This window comes from Brassica rapa, chromosome A01 (genome assembly GCF_000309985.2).
Source record: "Brassica rapa cultivar Chiifu-401-42 chromosome A01, CAAS_Brap_v3.01, whole genome shotgun sequence".
NCBI lineage: Eukaryota > Viridiplantae > Streptophyta > Magnoliopsida > Brassicales > Brassicaceae > Brassica > Brassica rapa.
Window position 1 is genome coordinate 9,181,710 of NC_024795.2, and position 15,923 is coordinate 9,197,632.

A 15,923-nucleotide genomic window follows, 5' to 3' on the forward strand; every position below is an offset into this window, starting at 1 on the left:
AGTAAACTACTTTTAGACCTTGTTCAATTAACAAGTATATGTCCCCTGTAATCAATCAAAACTCTTCTAATCTTCTTAGATTTAATTAGGAAAAGCCACTTGTTAAGAATAAACTCTTATTTTCTATAAAAAACGCATGTCGTTCTCAAACTTTAAAGCCACCGAGATCTGCTTTACCAGTTTTTCGAAACGACACGCATGGTCCCACTTATTACAAAACCAAACCCCATTATGCAAAAGCTCCCTTCTTTTGCCTAAACTCTCAGCTTTCACTTTATACACACAACAAAACTTTAGTTCTTTTCTTATTTAACTCAAAACCATTACACATTTCCAAATTTCCTTTCCATGATCACATAATTCATGTCTCCTTTACCTCCTCCACCGCCGTCTCAACCACCGCCTGAAACGCCGCCATGGGACACACCGTCTTCTGTATGGTATACTCCAAGAACCACGCCGTGGAGAACACCACATAGCACACAGTCCACACCACTTAACCAAAAAACGCCGGCAGTTAAATTCAACGGTCTTGATACAGAGCCGAGGGAAGATAGGGTGATTCTCCGGCAGCCACGGAGCAGCAGGACCAATCCGTTGATATGGTGTGTAGCTGGTTTATGTTTTGTGTTCAGCCTTGTGCTTATCTTCTTCGGGATAGCTACTTTGATCGTGTTTCTTTCGGTTAAACCAAGAACCCCTGAATTTGACATCCCAACCGCGAGTCTACACACTATCTACTTCGACTCGCCGGTGAGTTTCGACGGCGATTTATCGATGATGATGAACTTCACCAACCCCAATAAAAAGATAGAAGTGAGGTTTGAGAAGATTAAAATAGAGCTCTTCTTCTTCAATAAACTGATTGCGGTGCAAGGGGTCCAGCCGTTTTCGCAGAGAAAGCGGGAGATAAGGTTGGAACCAATCCGTTTGATCTCAAGCTTGGTCTACTTGCCTGTAAACCATGCGGTGGAGCTCAGTAGGCAGGTGCAGAACAACAAGATAGAATATCGGATTAGAGGTACCTTTAAAGTCAGAGCTCATTTTGGGTTGATTCATTACTCTTACTGGCTGCACGGATGGTGCCGACTTCAGATGACCGGTCCACCAACCGGAATCCTAATTTCTCGTAACTGCACTACAAAGAGACGATGAAGAAGATGAATAGGTTGTCCCAGTCAACTTCAAAGTCTATAGCTTTGGTATGTTATTCAAGTATAGATCTATTTTTTGCTTACTCACAAAATGTATAAAAGAACAAGACCTTGTGAACTCTAGCCAAGAACAGAGATCGGAGTTTGTAGTACAATTTTCAAAATAAAAAAATGAAAAGATATTATGTTTCTTGGTAACAGATTCATAATTGATCACCATTGGATACAGTTCCAAGAACAGGGTTTAAAAAATTGTACTGTTGAACACACCTGAACCACCGGAGAAAATATTTAAGACCAAAAAGCAAAAGAGGTATCAAACATAAGATTCTTATGTTGGTACCCTTCAGGGCTTTAAAGTAATCAAAAACACAAACAAAGAAAAAGGAAGCTTACCCATTTTCTAGCATATGCCAACATAGAGGATTTTAAAATTCAAAATCTCAATTATCATTTTAATACTTTGTACAGGAAACTTCAAATATTAGATACAATGGTCTCACATAACAAAAAGTCTAAAACCGCAATTGGTTTCAGTAGACAGGCATGTAAAGTTGATTGTATATAAAACCACACAAGTCTCACCTAGTGTAGGCTTTTAGAACACCACATGTCAAATGGTAGACTAAAACAGGGATCAATTGAAACTCCTTTCACATTTTTAATTCATTTATCAAAAGGAAAGAAATAAAAGCAACCAAATCTCTTTCTCTCTCTGCAATCGCTCAAACCAACTTGCACCATTAGATTAAAACAGTCCCAACTTTGACTATCTAGACGAAAGAGAAATGAAGAAGAAAAACTTTACCTTTTACTTTCGTAAGATGCTGTGATCCTAGCAATTCAAACTTAGCCATATGCAGACCAATCTTGAATATTCTCTGCTCCTATTCATCTCTGGAGCACCCTCAAAGTGTAGACATGAAAACTTAATATCAAGAAACCATAACAAAAGATGAAAGACGTTGATGCTAAGAAATAAAAAGGGATTGCAGATTGAAAATGAGGAAACATGAAGTGAAAACATTATATATATGATCCAATCCTTTAGGCACAAAGGATATCTCTCTCATTTAGAATCTATATAGAACACAATCCTGATCAAGCTCTTAAAAGCGTCAACATTATTAAAAGGACCAGAGTACAAAACGCAAAGCAAACGAATCTGGAACTGTCTCTTTCCATTGCAACGGCCCTCAAACCTCAGCAGGAGTCTTAGCCACAATAGATAGAGCATGTAACCCGCTCTGCAACTCCTCTTGCAGCAAGTCATATACCATCCTATGTCTCTTCACCAAGCTTTTACCTTGGAAAGCATCGGAAACAACTCGCAGATTGAAATGCGTTTCCCCATCAGCACCAGCACTACCTCTAACAGCAGCATGTCCTGCATGCTGGTAAGACACATCTTCAACTTCCAACTCAACAGGATTCAGCTCCTTCTCCAACTTCTCTCTTATCCTCATCCCTCTACTCCCTAAAGCAACAACATTCGACACACTCTCGGACTCTTCAACCTCAACAACACTAGGAGGCTTTGACTCCAAATCCACCTCAACAACACTTGCTTCATCCGTTGTTGATTCTGAAGTCCCCTCCTCTGCTTTCACTTCAAGACTCAGAGCCTTCTTCTGCATCAACTTGAGCATATTAAGAAACCCATTGTTCCTCGAAGGAGTCAGACTCTGCTGCAACCCAAGAAGAACCGCGAAATCAGGCGTTACCCTCAGAATCTCCGTCACAGGTCTTCCAGATAAGCCGTTAACTAGCAAAGCAGCTAGGCCTTTGGTGAGAACCGAATCGGAATCAGCTTCGTAGACGACGTTACGCTCCTCGTCGAAGAAAGCCCTAACCCAGACCTGAGAAACGCATCCTTCCACTTTATTCTCCCTCGTCTTGAACCTCGAATCTAACGGTTTCAGATTCTTCCCGTAGAAGAGGAGCTGCTCGTACTTGGCCTTTGGCTCCTGCACCGATTGGAATAGCTTCACGATCTCTTGTAGCTTCGGAGGAAGCTCCTCGATCGGTTGAAGATCCACAGAGCTCGACGGAGACGATGAAGCTGGTAAGGGAGAGACGATTCCGGTTGGTATTTTCTGGAAGGTGACGATCGTTCGGAGGAAAGAGGGGATTGGCCGGAGAATTAGGTTTTTGGACGGAGGATTAACGGAGGAGAAGAACGTCCGTTTGAAGGGGATCAGACGGAGCGATGAAACGCAGCAAGAAGAAGAGATGGATGCTGCCATAGAAGTCGACTTTGAAGCTTCGAGAGAGACGGAGATGGATGAATGTATATACCAAATCAAACCACAATCCCCAATTGAGTAATAAAGCTATGAAAATTCCGGTTTTATCAAATTAAACCGGAGTTGCTTTGGTTCAACCAAAATCCAAAAAAAAAAAAATCCAAATCAGTTATGGGGTTGATTCTGAACGGTTATAAAGTATGAGACTGTTTTCAAACAAATAAATAAATACAGGGAGAAAGAAAGAGAAAATATCTAGATTCCATCGTCTTCCTTGTTCGTCATCTCACCACACTCCGCCATTAAAATATTACCAAAACCAATCATCTCCGAATCCAGCTTGTTTTCCTCCCTTTATAAACAATTAAAACTTTATATAGTAGCTTATAATTAAATAATCAAATTAAAATTCTGTTCCTTTCTTTCCTGAGATTCTGTTGTAGAGAAACGGCATCTCCAATTTTAACTGAGATTTGCTAGGATCCTTCAGATCGTAGCTGAATCTGGGTAATTTCGAATCTCATTTTTGTGACATTCCCTTTGCTTTTTTCTTTCACGATCTGTTTCTGTTACATAACACGATGTAACCTTGACAACGTTCGATCATGGAGATTATGGTCCAGGCTTTCGATTTCTTCCGTATAGATTGAGTGTGATCATTAAAGGGTTTAGCTTTCGCATTTTTTTATTTATCTATGAAAACAAATATGTCTTCGTTTCAGCTAAAGTTTCACTCTTTTGTTCGATTCGCATTGTAATAGTTACTCTCAAGTTCACTATGATTGTATTGAGAGCTATACACACCATGGGAATCTAGTTTAAGGGGTTCTGAAAAATCAAAGTTAGTCCTGATTGGGTGGTGGTGTAAGATTCTCTTTTGTTTTTTGTTTTTGGCATATGCATGATTATGACAGAGATTTAAGATATTTTAAAATCGCTTGCCTCTATTTTATATGGCTTACCTGTTTTCATTTGTTCAGAATCCTCGTTGCGATGGGTTCTAACTCCGTTGTTGACATGATACAAGCCTCCTCCAAGGTTCATTTTTCTGGTTTCCATGTGAACGGGCACGTGAATGGATTGGCGCAAAAGGCAGTTTCCAAGGAAACCATTTCTGCATCAGGAGAGATCCAAAGACAGCCTTTTGTAATAGGTCAGTTGAGCTTTTTTTACTTGGCTGAATAGACTGGTGGACTTGTCTTGATCTGAGATGTTGTGGCTTGATTTTTGATTGGTTAGGTGTTGCTGGAGGCGCAGCATCGGGAAAGACTACTGTCTGCGATATGATCATCCAGCAACTGCATGATCAGCGTGTTGTACTTATTAATCAGGTAACCTTGTTTGGTTTGTTTCATGGGTGTGAAGTGATAACCACAGGCCTGATCTGTGTTTCTGATTTGTATATTGGCTGAGGTTTAACATGGTTCAACCTTGTCACTATTGTTTATATATTTGTGTCTCATTGTATGCATCTATTATCCAATTCTTAATTACTTTCTTCATCATGATAAACCACAAATTGCTCCAAGCTTCCACTTGATATCCTATGATAAACTGGAAATAATTTGGCAGGACTCATTCTATCATAGTTTGACTGAAGAAGAGCTTGCTAGAGTTCATGAATACAACTTTGACCATCCGGGTGAGAATATATTTGGATTGGTGATGCTTTCTGTAATCTGCCTTGTCTATTCATTATGTCTGTAGAGAATAATTTATTTCACATCCTCTTTAAGATTGTTAAGGCATAACCAACATCCATATTCTCTAGTAACACCAGTGATTGGTCTATTCCCTTTTATATATCTTGTGTTTACATAGGAAATTTTACTAGTTGGTGGGAGTTATGAACAAGTTTTTGACGTAGTACTCTTTGTCATCCTCCGTATGTTTATGTTGATCTTGATCGTAGTGATCTATTATGGTTTATGTAGACGCATTTGATACGGACCATTTGCTATCTTGTATGGAGAAACTGAGGCAAGGTGAAGCGGTAGATATTCCCAAATATGATTGCAAAACTTACAAGAGCAGTGTCTTCAGAAGGGTACCATCTCCCTTCTCAGTATCGCTCATAATCATATTATTAATTGATATTTGTGGACTTCGGATAATGATGGATACTTGTGATGACTTTCTTACTGCCCCTTCCTGTAAAAATACCAATGTCTTAGGTGTCGTCACTGGATTTTATCTGGTTAGGGATCTAGCCGGACATATATTTTTATCTTACTGATGCCCTGATTTTGACAGAAATAACAAAATCTGCAGGTAAACCCTACGGATGTAATAATTCTTGAAGGGATACTTTTGTTCCATGATCCTCGTGTCCGAAGATTGATGAACATGAAGATTTTTGTTTGTACAGGTCAGTTTTTTTTGCCTCCTCCGATGATAATTACTGTGAACTCTAGTTTCTACTTCAGTTTATTCCGTTTTTATAGCTTCCCTTGGCTTTCTCTGCTAGTAAGATTCCACATGAAGGAACATCTTCTTACGCTTTAAACTTGCTCTTAAAGTTTTTCAGTTTAGCAGTTCAGCTATTACACATTTCAAAAAAAAAAAAAAATTCCTGCGCAGATTCTGACGTTCGTCTGGAAAGAAGGATAAGAAGAGATACTGTCGAGAATGGTAGAGATGTCGGCACAGTACTTGACCAGGTTAGGCTGTGTTAGTTTTGTTACTGCATGTATCATCTTCAAGAAACAATGAGAATGCTCTGACAGCCATATTAGTTTGGAGTTTGTAAGTCCATATGTTTTTGCCGATATCTTATATTCTGTCTCCCTTTTGATGCAGTACTCAAAGTTTGTAAAGCCTGCTTTTGATGACTTCATTCTTCCCACGAAGAAATATGCAGATATTATAATCCCTCGTGGTGAGGACAATCATGTAGCTGTTGACTTAATTGTGCAACATATTTGCACCAAGCTGGGTCAACATGATCTCTGTAAAATATATCCTAATCTCTATGTTATACACTCAACATTTCAGGTAACTCATATCTCTCTCTCATGGAACTACAAGTTATATCATTTGGCACTCTCATAATCATCGAAAAAAGATTTCACTACAAATTGTTTTCTCTTGCAGATAAGAGGGATGCACACCCTTATACGAGACGCTCAGACAACCAAACATGATTTTGTCTTTTATTCTGATCGTTTGATTCGGCTGGTAGGATTATCAAACGTTTTAAAATGGTTGTACAGAGTTCCCTCTCACATGTCACTTTACATTGTGTGATTGTTTTCTTACATTTATCAGGTCGTAGAACATGGTCTTGGACATCTTCCTTTTACTGAAAAGCAAGTAATCACTCCAACCGGTAGGGTTATTTGGGGAATGATCTTTCTATTTTTAGTAAATTCACAAGATTGTTTTGTTTATGGATGTAGTGGAAAAGATCATATAATTTATAAATATCCCGGTCACCTGTTTCAGGATGTGTGTATTCTGGTGTGGATTTCTGTAAACGGTTATGTGGTGTCTCCGTGATTAGGAGGTACTAGTGCTATTCAAGAGGAACTTTGGTATCCTTACATATCTTATTCTCTCACCAACTTGACGGTATTTTGAAATAATGCTAGCGGTGAGAGCATGGAGAATGCGCTGCGAGCATGTTGCAAAGGTATCAAGATCGGGAAGATCCTAATTCACAGAGAAGGCGACAATGGTCAACAGGTAAATGAGTCACACCAATTTCAGCTAGGGTGTTCTCTTTCACCGGTGCTTGATGTTTAAATATCTCTGCAGCTAATCTATGAGAAGCTACCAAACGATATCTCGGAGAGGCACGTCCTACTGTTGGATCCTATTCTCGGCACAGGTAATTGATTCCTCTGTTTTGCTTGCTCTAGTGCAACACGGTTTGTCAATTAAACAACACATTTTAAGTGCCTGATGACACTAAAACGAACATTTCTTTCAGGAAACTCAGCAGTTGAAGCTATCAATCTCCTTATTAGCAAGGGTGTACCCGAGGGGAACATTGTATTTCTAAACCTTATCTCAGTAAGCTAACTTAACACACACCCTGCCCATATCATCTTTATCCACTCCTTATCCATGTTTATCCACAAGAATGCAGCTGGATTTAGATATTTTTTTCGTCTTTGTTTTAACCAGGCACCTCAAGGTGTTCATGTGGTCTGCAAAAAATTCCCAAGAATAAAGATAGTGACATCTGAGATTGATGATGGGTTAAACGAAGAGTTTCGTGTTATTCCTGGAATGGGCGAGTTTGGGGACCGATATTTTGGCACAGACGACGACTAGTTGTGGTCCTCCTGCAGCATTACTTGTCCCTTCCATGGACTGCAGTGCAGATTATGGATTCATCCACCGTCCTATCCGCTGCAACTGCTACCCAAACTATCAAACGAATCATCTTTAACTCTGTTGGTTTTCCCATTTAAACGTCCTCAAGTTCTTGGGAACAGTTTTGAGTTACTTTGTTCTCTGCAAGTCCTGTGCAATATAGAATTATCCTTGGAAAATTTAATGTTCCTTCAGAAACTCGTGTGTGTCATATATTAATATCCTTGGAACTCTTGATACTCCACAACCATACTACATCATTTGGATTCAGTGTCCAAAATATCTCTTGTTTGTGTTTGGATGATGCGCACACAAACAAGAGATATTTTGAAGTGTGTGAGAGAGAGGTAGGATACAAAAGACTGCTTTTGTTTGGTACCTATCTCTTTTCTCATCTCCACATATCCAAGACTTTGGGGATAAAGTTTGGGATCCATTGGCTGCCGTTTGGTAGTAGAAGCTATCACCCATTTGTTTATCCGAGGTTGATAATCTTCCTCAGGCTCTCCTTCTGACACGTATGTCAGCATTCTAACAGTATATTCCTTGTAGATATTATTACACCTATATAGTCAAAAGTTGCAGGGTACTTAAGGCTTTGTCTTTGCCTCCTCGTCTTCTTCAGCAAAGTCTCTCTTGCAACTCCAAAAAGCAACCATGTCTGCTTTTGTCGGCAAATACGCAGGTACGTGGTAGCACTTAAACATGCACTCTTCTATTTGTGTTGCAGTCTCTTTAGGTTCTGTCTTATGTGTCTTCTGAGTTCAGATGAGCTGATCAAGACTGCCAAGTACATTGCAACGCCGGGAAAGGGGATTCTGGCGGCAGATGAGAGCACTGGAACCATTGGGAAACGATTCTCCAGCATCAATGTTGAGAACATTGAGTCCAACCGCCAAGCTCTTCGTGAGCTCCTCTTCACTTCCCCAGGCGCTCTCCCTTGCCTCTCCGGTGTTATCCTCTTCGAGGAAACCCTTTACCAGAAAACTTCTGATGGCAAGCCTTTTGTCGAGTTCCTCCAGGTCCGTTTCTCGAACTCCAGCTCTAGTCCTAAACATTGACTTAAATAGTTGCAGAGTTGAAGCTCTTGACATGTCTCCGGATTAATCTGATTCTGTTTCTGTATCAGGAGAACGGAGTTATCCCCGGAATCAAAGTGGACAAGGGTGTGGTTGATCTAGCAGGAACCAATGGTGAGACCACTACTCAGGGTCTAGACTCGCTTGGTGCACGTTGCCAGGAGTATTACAAGGCAGGAGCCAGGTTTGCCAAATGGCGTGCAGTCCTCAAGATTGGTGCCACCGAGCCGAGCGAGCTCTCGATCCAAGAGAACGCCAAGGGGCTAGCACGTTACGCCATCATCTGCCAGGAGAACGGACTGGTCCCAATCGTCGAGCCAGAGGTTTTGACTGACGGGAGCCACGACATTAAGAAATGTGCGGCTGTGACTGAGACGGTTCTTTCTGCCGTGTACAAGGCCTTGAACGACCACCACGTCCTCCTCGAAGGCACTCTGCTTAAACCTAACATGGTCACTCCAGGCTCAGACAGCGCCAAGGTAACAAAACCAGGCGTGGTTTGTTGAGGTCTTACAAAAACTTATAATTGTTTTTCTTCCAGGTTGCACCGGAAGTCATTGCGGAATACACAGTGACTGCTCTCCGCCGCACGGTCCCACCAGCGGTTCCAGGAATCGTGTTCCTCTCAGGAGGACAGAGCGAAGAGGAAGCAACGCTAAATCTGAACGCAATGAACAAGCTCGATCTGTTGAAGCCATGGACGCTTACTTTCTCCTTTGGCCGAGCCCTCCAGCAAAGCACACTCAAGGCTTGGGGAGGTAAGAAAGAGAACGTAGCCAAAGCTCAGGCCACGTTCTTGGTCAGGTGCAAGGCTAACTCGGACGCTACACTTGGGAAATACATTGCTGGGGCTTCTGGTGACTCTGCTGCCTCCGAGAGCTTGTTTGTGAAAGGATACAGTTACTAGGGCGGCGTCTGCGTTTGATACGGTTTGGGTATATCTTATATATGAATGTTTTGTTGGCGTTGGATTTGGTTTAAATGTCTGTTGGATTTGGTTTATCGTTTGACCAAATTGTGTAATGTCTTAAGTTATGTCTATCTCTCCCTCTTTGTCATAAGGCTCTTGTGATGGTTTCTTTAACGTTATTTTTGGCGCCAACACATAACTGTTTGGTTCAAAAGTTCGGTAATATCAGTGGGTCCCACATAGAAGTCTATCTTTCCCTCTTTCTTATGCATAAACTTATAGTCACTTCCAAGTTGAGATAGTTACTTGATATTTATATATTATGAGTTCCAGCAAAGATATCTTGACTAAAAGTCTAAAAGTGCTCAAAACCAAATATTAAACTTTATATAGCATGTTTTACAAAATGAAAATTTAAGCCAATGTACTTAGAGCATATACAAAGATGGTATGGGTTTCAGCTTATGAAGAATTACTTTTTCGTTTATCAATTTTTACTAGCGAAAGTTATTTTAGTCCAGTGGTTTAACATAAAATTTATTATTATTTATACATCATAAGATCTGGACTTTAAATTTTGGAAAAGATAATATATTAAACAATTATATAGATTAATATATAAAATTTACATGAAATATTCAATATATTACAAGTAAAACCGTTTAAACATGGATCTTCATAAGACGGTGATGTGATACATTTAGACATTAATTCTCAAAAGTTATGTATAATTGTCATTTGAAGCGTTTTCTATATAATATTTTTCATAATTGTAATATTATAATAAATTTGTGTTAAAAATAATATTTGTTGAAGAAGCAATATATACAATATAGAATATATACATGGCTAAACAAAGATTAGTTCTGACATAAAAAGTATGTGTTGGCAATGATTATGATAATACAATACAAAGCTTTGATCTAAAACTTTCATATGACCACCAAAAAGTTTTCCCACACTACTTCTTGAACAAACGAAAGAAGAGTTTCAATCACTTATAGCGATAATTTGAGAATTGAAGATACAATATTGCTTCAACGATTATATACCGCATATATGAGTGACAATCACAATACTAATCGTACAAAAAATTGTGTTATATTGGCTGGAAAGTCATTGTTATATATTGAGACAGCTAGCACATGCTCATGTGGATGAGGGTGGCGTAAGGGTCCACGTGATCCACTCGCTTCTGTCTTAAGCCTCTCTTCTTATTCTTCAAAATTTCACAAATCACTACAATTAACAAACAAACAACAACAAAAACAAAACGAAATACGAATCTTTCTCGCGTATAACTCCAAATACTCCATTCCCAATCATTCTTTTTGTATTACCAAACTTAATTATTAGTCATTATTTCCCTCTTCCCTTTAGATTTCTCTATAACTTAATAAATCTCATAACATAGATTTCATTGAGTTGTATGTTCATACTATGATACTACAGTCATAACATTACGTCGATGTTATCATGTTGTTCTGAGAACATTACGTGCATGGTCATGTTATCATGTTGTTATTGTTGCCTATATATTAAATTGAATGAGACCCATTTCCTAATAATATTACGGGTAGACTAGAGAATTTTTATGCGTCTACATACACATGAACACCTTGGACTCGCATGTTTCATTTCATATTCGAATTTTAAAGACGACGTATTTAATTTGAAAGATAGACAAATTAATTCTCAAACTACTTCTAATCTAACTAATTTATTATTGATATAGGAAAAAATGACACTTTAAGATTTTTGGAATCTTCACATGTTATTTGTCCATGATGCATGGTTCATATATTAAAAAAGTTGTGGACCAAAAAACTGAAAATATCATTTATGTTAATTACGACATTTCTTTAAATTAGCAGGGTATAGTTATCCAAATATTAGATGATTTTATCCAAAAATGTATCTTTTATATGATCTGTACACAGATGTATTTCTTGATATTTATGAAAAATACAAAATGGGTTAAGAGAGAAAATAGAAAATCAAAAGGCAATTAGTTAGAACAAGAACATTTTAATGACATTCACATCAAGTATGTGATGTATCCTCTTCATGTAACTTGTTTTGTGCTGATTACATTACTTGAGAATTAAGATTACAGAAACAAATCTATTGCAAATCATAAGACTTTTTGTTGTGACCCCAAATTGAGTATACAAAACTTTTCAAAATGCTTAAAGATCCAACAAAAAGATATTCACACAAACTTTTTAAATACACACACAATTCACACTTTTCTTCACCGTTAGTATGTTTCAAACAGAGTCATCCGAGAAAGCAAATGAACAATTAGACGAACCGTGAGCGATGATGATTTTCTCATGCGATATCACCTGCGGCTCTTTGCTTCCGCAACTCCCATCTTTGATCTTATCGATCTCCGAACGTCCAACATCAATATCCCTTATCTCCGTGAGCATTGCCACAACATCTTTCATCATAGGCCTTTCACTTGCCTTGTTGCTCACACATAGGAACGCGACGGCAAGAGTTTGAAGCATCTCATGCATAATCGTGTCGGTACGTCCATCAAGTCTCGGGTCAAGAAGCTTGCTCGGATCTTTCTTCTCAGCTAAATGATCTCTCACCCACTTAACCAAATGTGCACCTCCTGGTAGATCCGGGTCTAAAGGATGCTTCCCGGTTAAAACCTCTAGTAACACCACTCCGTAACTATACACATCGCTCTTCTCGGTTATACGTTGCATGGAACCATGTTCTATAAAAACAAAAATAAATTAGAATCGGTAATCCAACTAATTTAGATAAATAAGAGTATGTATAAGTTTATTTCAAGCTTACCAGGAGCCATGTAACCATAAGAACCAGCCAAAGGAGGCCGACTGCTCGGTTTCGATAAATCAATTCCGGTATCTTGATTACCGGATACGGTTCTCGCTAAACCGAAATCGGCTAAATAAGGCTCGAATTGGGGGCCCAATAAGACATTCATAGCTTTAACGTCACCGTGTATAATCGCGGGGAGACAATCGTGGTGGAGGTAAGCAAGCGCGTGGGCCACACCTAGCACGACGTCGTATCGAGCCTCCCAACTAACTCCACCTCCTTTCCCGGCGCCGTGAAGCCGAGAGCTCAGACTTCCGTTGGGGAGATAATCGTAGAACAATAGTTTCAGATTCCGATTCGAGCACCAACCAAGAAGACGCACAATGTTCCTGTGACGAATCGATCCGAGAGTGTTGATCTCTGAGTTAAACGCATCGCTCTGCTCCCTCGCCCACATCTTCTTCACCGCGAGAGTCTCGCCGGAGGGAATCGTGATACGGTAAACCACCCCGGAGCTTCCCGTTCCGATCACGTTCGCCGACGTCAGATTCTTCACGATGTCGTCGATCGAAAAGTCGAGTTTTTGGTAAAGCGTCACGTCCCAGGAATCGATTTCCTCGTCGAGGAGTTGCTTCCCGGCGGCTCGCGCTCTGACGAGAGTGTAAACGGCGAGGAGAACGAGGACGGCGGTGACGGCGATGAGGACCGAGATGCCTAGCTTAACAGCGGAGCTCCTCCGGGTCGAGGATGTTAACCCGTCGGGTCGGGTGGAGATTCCGTCGGAGATGTAAAGTCCTTTGTTTGAGGCGAGGTCGGAGAGAGGGAGTTTCTTGAAGAACGGCGTGTCGGGTAATTCGCCGGAGAAGTCGTTGAATGAGACGTTGAGTGATACGAGGTTCTGCATATCTGATAAGACGGTTAGCTTTCCGGTGAGACGGTTGTGAGAGACGTCGAGCACTCCGAGGTTTTTCAAATCGGAGAATCTCGCTGGAATCTCTCCGACGAAGGCGTTGCAGCTGAGGTTTAGTGAGATCGCTAGAGACGGGATTTGACTTAACTCGTCAGGGATTTTGCCTGTGAAGGCGTTGTCGCCGAGGTTGAGAAGCTGTAGAGACAGACACGTGGAGATTTCTCTAGGGATGGCCCCGGAGAGTCGATTCTTTGCGAGGTTGAGCTTTGTTAGCTCCGTTAACAACCCGATCCCCGGAGGGAGGGGACCCGTGAGAGAGTTATCAGAGAAGTCGATGAACTTCAAGCTCTTCGGGAGCGTACCGAGGAAAGAACCGGAGAGACTGTTGGAGTGAAGATCAAGAAACTCGAGGCTTTCGCAACCGGAGATCGCCGGAGGGATTACTCCGACGAGACGGTTCTCGCTTAAATCAATAAAGTTTAGATTTTTCAGATTCCCCATCTCCGCAGGGATGTTCCCGGCAAGTCTGTTTCCGTTGAGTCTCAATCTATAGAGATTTGTACAGTTTCCAATCTCCGGGGGAATGACTCCGGACAAGTCGTTTGAGAGAAGAAGCAGCTTCGTGAGGTTACGTAGCTCAAAGATCTCTTTTGGTATCGAACCAGAGAGAGTATTGTAAGAGAGATCAATAGCTTGAAGCTCTCCACACTCCGAGAGACTCCCCGGGATGTTACCGGTTAACTTGTTCTGCCACGCGAAGAACATCGTCAAGCTCTTGAGATTACCCATCAGCGCCGGTATCTCTCCGGTAATGAGGTTATTATCGATCTCTAAATGCGTAAGCTTGGTACAATTCGCTAGCTCTTCAGGGATCGTTCCCGAGATTTGATTCACGCTCAGCTGAAGCTCTTGAAGATTCGCGAGGCTCCCGAAGCTCCTCGGGATGTTTCCGGTGAGGTGATTTTCAGACAAATCGATAAGCCAGAGGTCAGGACAGTTCCCGAGCTCTGTCGGGATTTTTCCGACGAGGTTATTCTCCCATAAGAGTAAGCTCTGCAGCTTCTTTAAGCTTCCAACGGTCGTAGGGATCGATCCAGAGATCGAGTTCTGGTACAAGTACAGATTCTGCAGCTCCGTACAGTCTCCAATCTCATCTGGAATCGGACCAGACAACAGTGACGTGTAAATCGCTATTGTCTGAACGCGTTTCAAGTTACCAATCGACGCCGGAAGCCTCCCGGAGAGACTAGTCTCTGCGAGACCAAGCATTTTGAGATGCTCGCAGTTGCCTATCTCCCAAGGAACCTCACCTCTTATATTCTTGTTCCCACCAGCACGGAAGGATTCTAGACTCTTGAGCTCTCCGATACTCCTCGGAATCTCTCCGGACAGCTTGTTGTCGAAGAGCATGAGCTCAACGAGGGATGAGAGGTTCCCAATCTCTTTCGGAATCTCACCTTCGAGATTGTTCGTGTTTAAAGACAGAGTCTCGAGTTTCTTGAGGCGGAAGATTCCCACGGGGATTTCGCCGGAGAGTGAATTATCCGACAAGTCGAGTACTTTGAGCTCCGGGAAGTCTCCGATCTCCTTGGGGATTACTCCGGTGAGATTGAGTGAAGATAAAGTGAGGGAAGTAAGGGACTTGAGGCTCCGGAGAATCGTCACCGGCGGGAAGCCTTGCAAGTCGAAGCCTTTGAGTTGTATCTCGGAGACTTCTCCTTCATGGTTACATTTTACGCCGACCCAGTTGCAGGGAGATGCGTCGGCGACGTTCCATGAGGAGAGAGTGTCGCCGGAGATGTTTAGTTGGGACTTCCATGAGAAGAGAGTTTGACCCTGTTCGTCGAGGGAGAGACAGGGGATGAACAAGAAACAGAGTAGGCATGTGAAGAAAGGGAGTTTGTAGATATGTGGTGGCATTGGAGAAGATGAGGAAGAAGAAGAAGGAGAGAAGTGCGTTGGGATTGTAAAGCGAAGAACCCCATGGATTTGGGGTTTTCTTTGTTAGTGGGAAATATAAATAAAACAGAGAGCAGAGAAGTAGCAGCAAAAGACGATTTGGATCCCATCCCAAAAAGTACTTCTGCCTCTACCTTACTATTATTTTAATCTTTTTGTCGGCTTTAATCTTCTTCTTTTTTTTTCTAATAAAACTGAAAAAGAACACATATAGAGGCAGAAAAAACTCAAAAAGATTTTTGTAATAATTTCAACACAAATATCTTTACAAATATTGAAGTTAAAAATCTCATAATATATTGAAAAATGGAAATAGTTAACCTCTATGAATAGTATAACTCGCAAATGGTAATCAAATTCAAACACATAACGTAGTATCATTTATTTAAGCAAAGCTATTTTAAAATTTTAGACCTAAAAAGGCTCAAAATGTATCATAGAGCATCAAAACATGTTCTTATCTCCAATGTGTAGAACTTTCACTCAAATCCATTAATTAGAGAGCTTAGAGAGCATCATGTGATGGTCTTACCATGTGAAGAG

The 15,923-nt window shown here is 40.8% G+C and overlaps 5 protein-coding genes across 6 annotated transcripts; 3 read left to right on the forward strand and 2 right to left on the reverse strand.

The window, feature by feature from the left end:
* Window positions 1–108: 108 nt before the first annotated feature.
* LOC103866260 (sufE-like protein 1, chloroplastic/mitochondrial) lies at window positions 109–3,530 on the reverse strand. 2 transcript variants are annotated; one of them, XM_033282015.1, is made up of 2 exons: window positions 2,432–3,530; window positions 109–171 (listed from the first exon to the last, which is right to left on the reverse strand). In XM_033282015.1, exons 1-2 carry the CDS (start codon window positions 3,398–3,400, stop codon window positions 124–126), a joined length of 1,017 nt encoding a protein of 338 aa, XP_033137906.1. In that variant the 5' UTR covers window positions 3,401–3,530; the 3' UTR covers window positions 109–123. The 2 variants fall into 2 exon arrangements, with proteins under 2 accessions (XP_033137906.1, XP_009142404.1); XM_009144156.3 differs by lacking the exon at window positions 109–171 and having other exon boundaries at window positions 2,124–3,468.
* Window positions 178–1,352, forward strand: LOC103866255 (NDR1/HIN1-like protein 10). The gene has a single exon (XM_009144144.3). It carries the CDS (start codon window positions 364–366, stop codon window positions 1,153–1,155), a length of 792 nt encoding a protein of 263 aa, XP_009142392.1. The 5' UTR covers window positions 178–363; the 3' UTR covers window positions 1,156–1,352.
* A 131-nt stretch (window positions 3,531–3,661) lies between the features above and the next one.
* On the forward strand, window positions 3,662–7,952 carry LOC103866273 (uridine kinase-like protein 4). Its single transcript, XM_009144167.2, has 15 exons — window positions 3,662–3,907; window positions 4,381–4,553; window positions 4,640–4,731; window positions 4,973–5,042; window positions 5,335–5,447; window positions 5,672–5,768; window positions 5,981–6,060; window positions 6,200–6,394; window positions 6,494–6,577; window positions 6,668–6,728; window positions 6,845–6,905; window positions 6,991–7,084; window positions 7,157–7,229; window positions 7,332–7,414; window positions 7,529–7,952. Exons 2-15 carry the CDS (start codon window positions 4,394–4,396, stop codon window positions 7,676–7,678), a joined length of 1,413 nt encoding a protein of 470 aa, XP_009142415.1. The 5' UTR covers window positions 3,662–3,907; window positions 4,381–4,393; the 3' UTR covers window positions 7,679–7,952.
* A 201-nt stretch (window positions 7,953–8,153) lies between these two features.
* On the forward strand, window positions 8,154–9,951 carry LOC103866289 (fructose-bisphosphate aldolase 5, cytosolic). Its single transcript, XM_009144187.2, has 4 exons — window positions 8,154–8,405; window positions 8,489–8,742; window positions 8,850–9,278; window positions 9,341–9,951. Exons 1-4 carry the CDS (start codon window positions 8,378–8,380, stop codon window positions 9,704–9,706), a joined length of 1,077 nt encoding a protein of 358 aa, XP_009142435.1. The 5' UTR covers window positions 8,154–8,377; the 3' UTR covers window positions 9,707–9,951.
* Window positions 9,952–11,699: 1,748 nt separating this feature from the next.
* LOC103866300 (LRR receptor-like serine/threonine-protein kinase) lies at window positions 11,700–15,670 on the reverse strand. The gene is made up of 2 exons (XM_009144196.3): window positions 12,527–15,670; window positions 11,700–12,443 (listed from the first exon to the last, which is right to left on the reverse strand). Exons 1-2 carry the CDS (start codon window positions 15,339–15,341, stop codon window positions 11,980–11,982), a joined length of 3,279 nt encoding a protein of 1,092 aa, XP_009142444.1. The 5' UTR covers window positions 15,342–15,670; the 3' UTR covers window positions 11,700–11,979.
* Window positions 15,671–15,923: the final 253 nt, after the last annotated feature.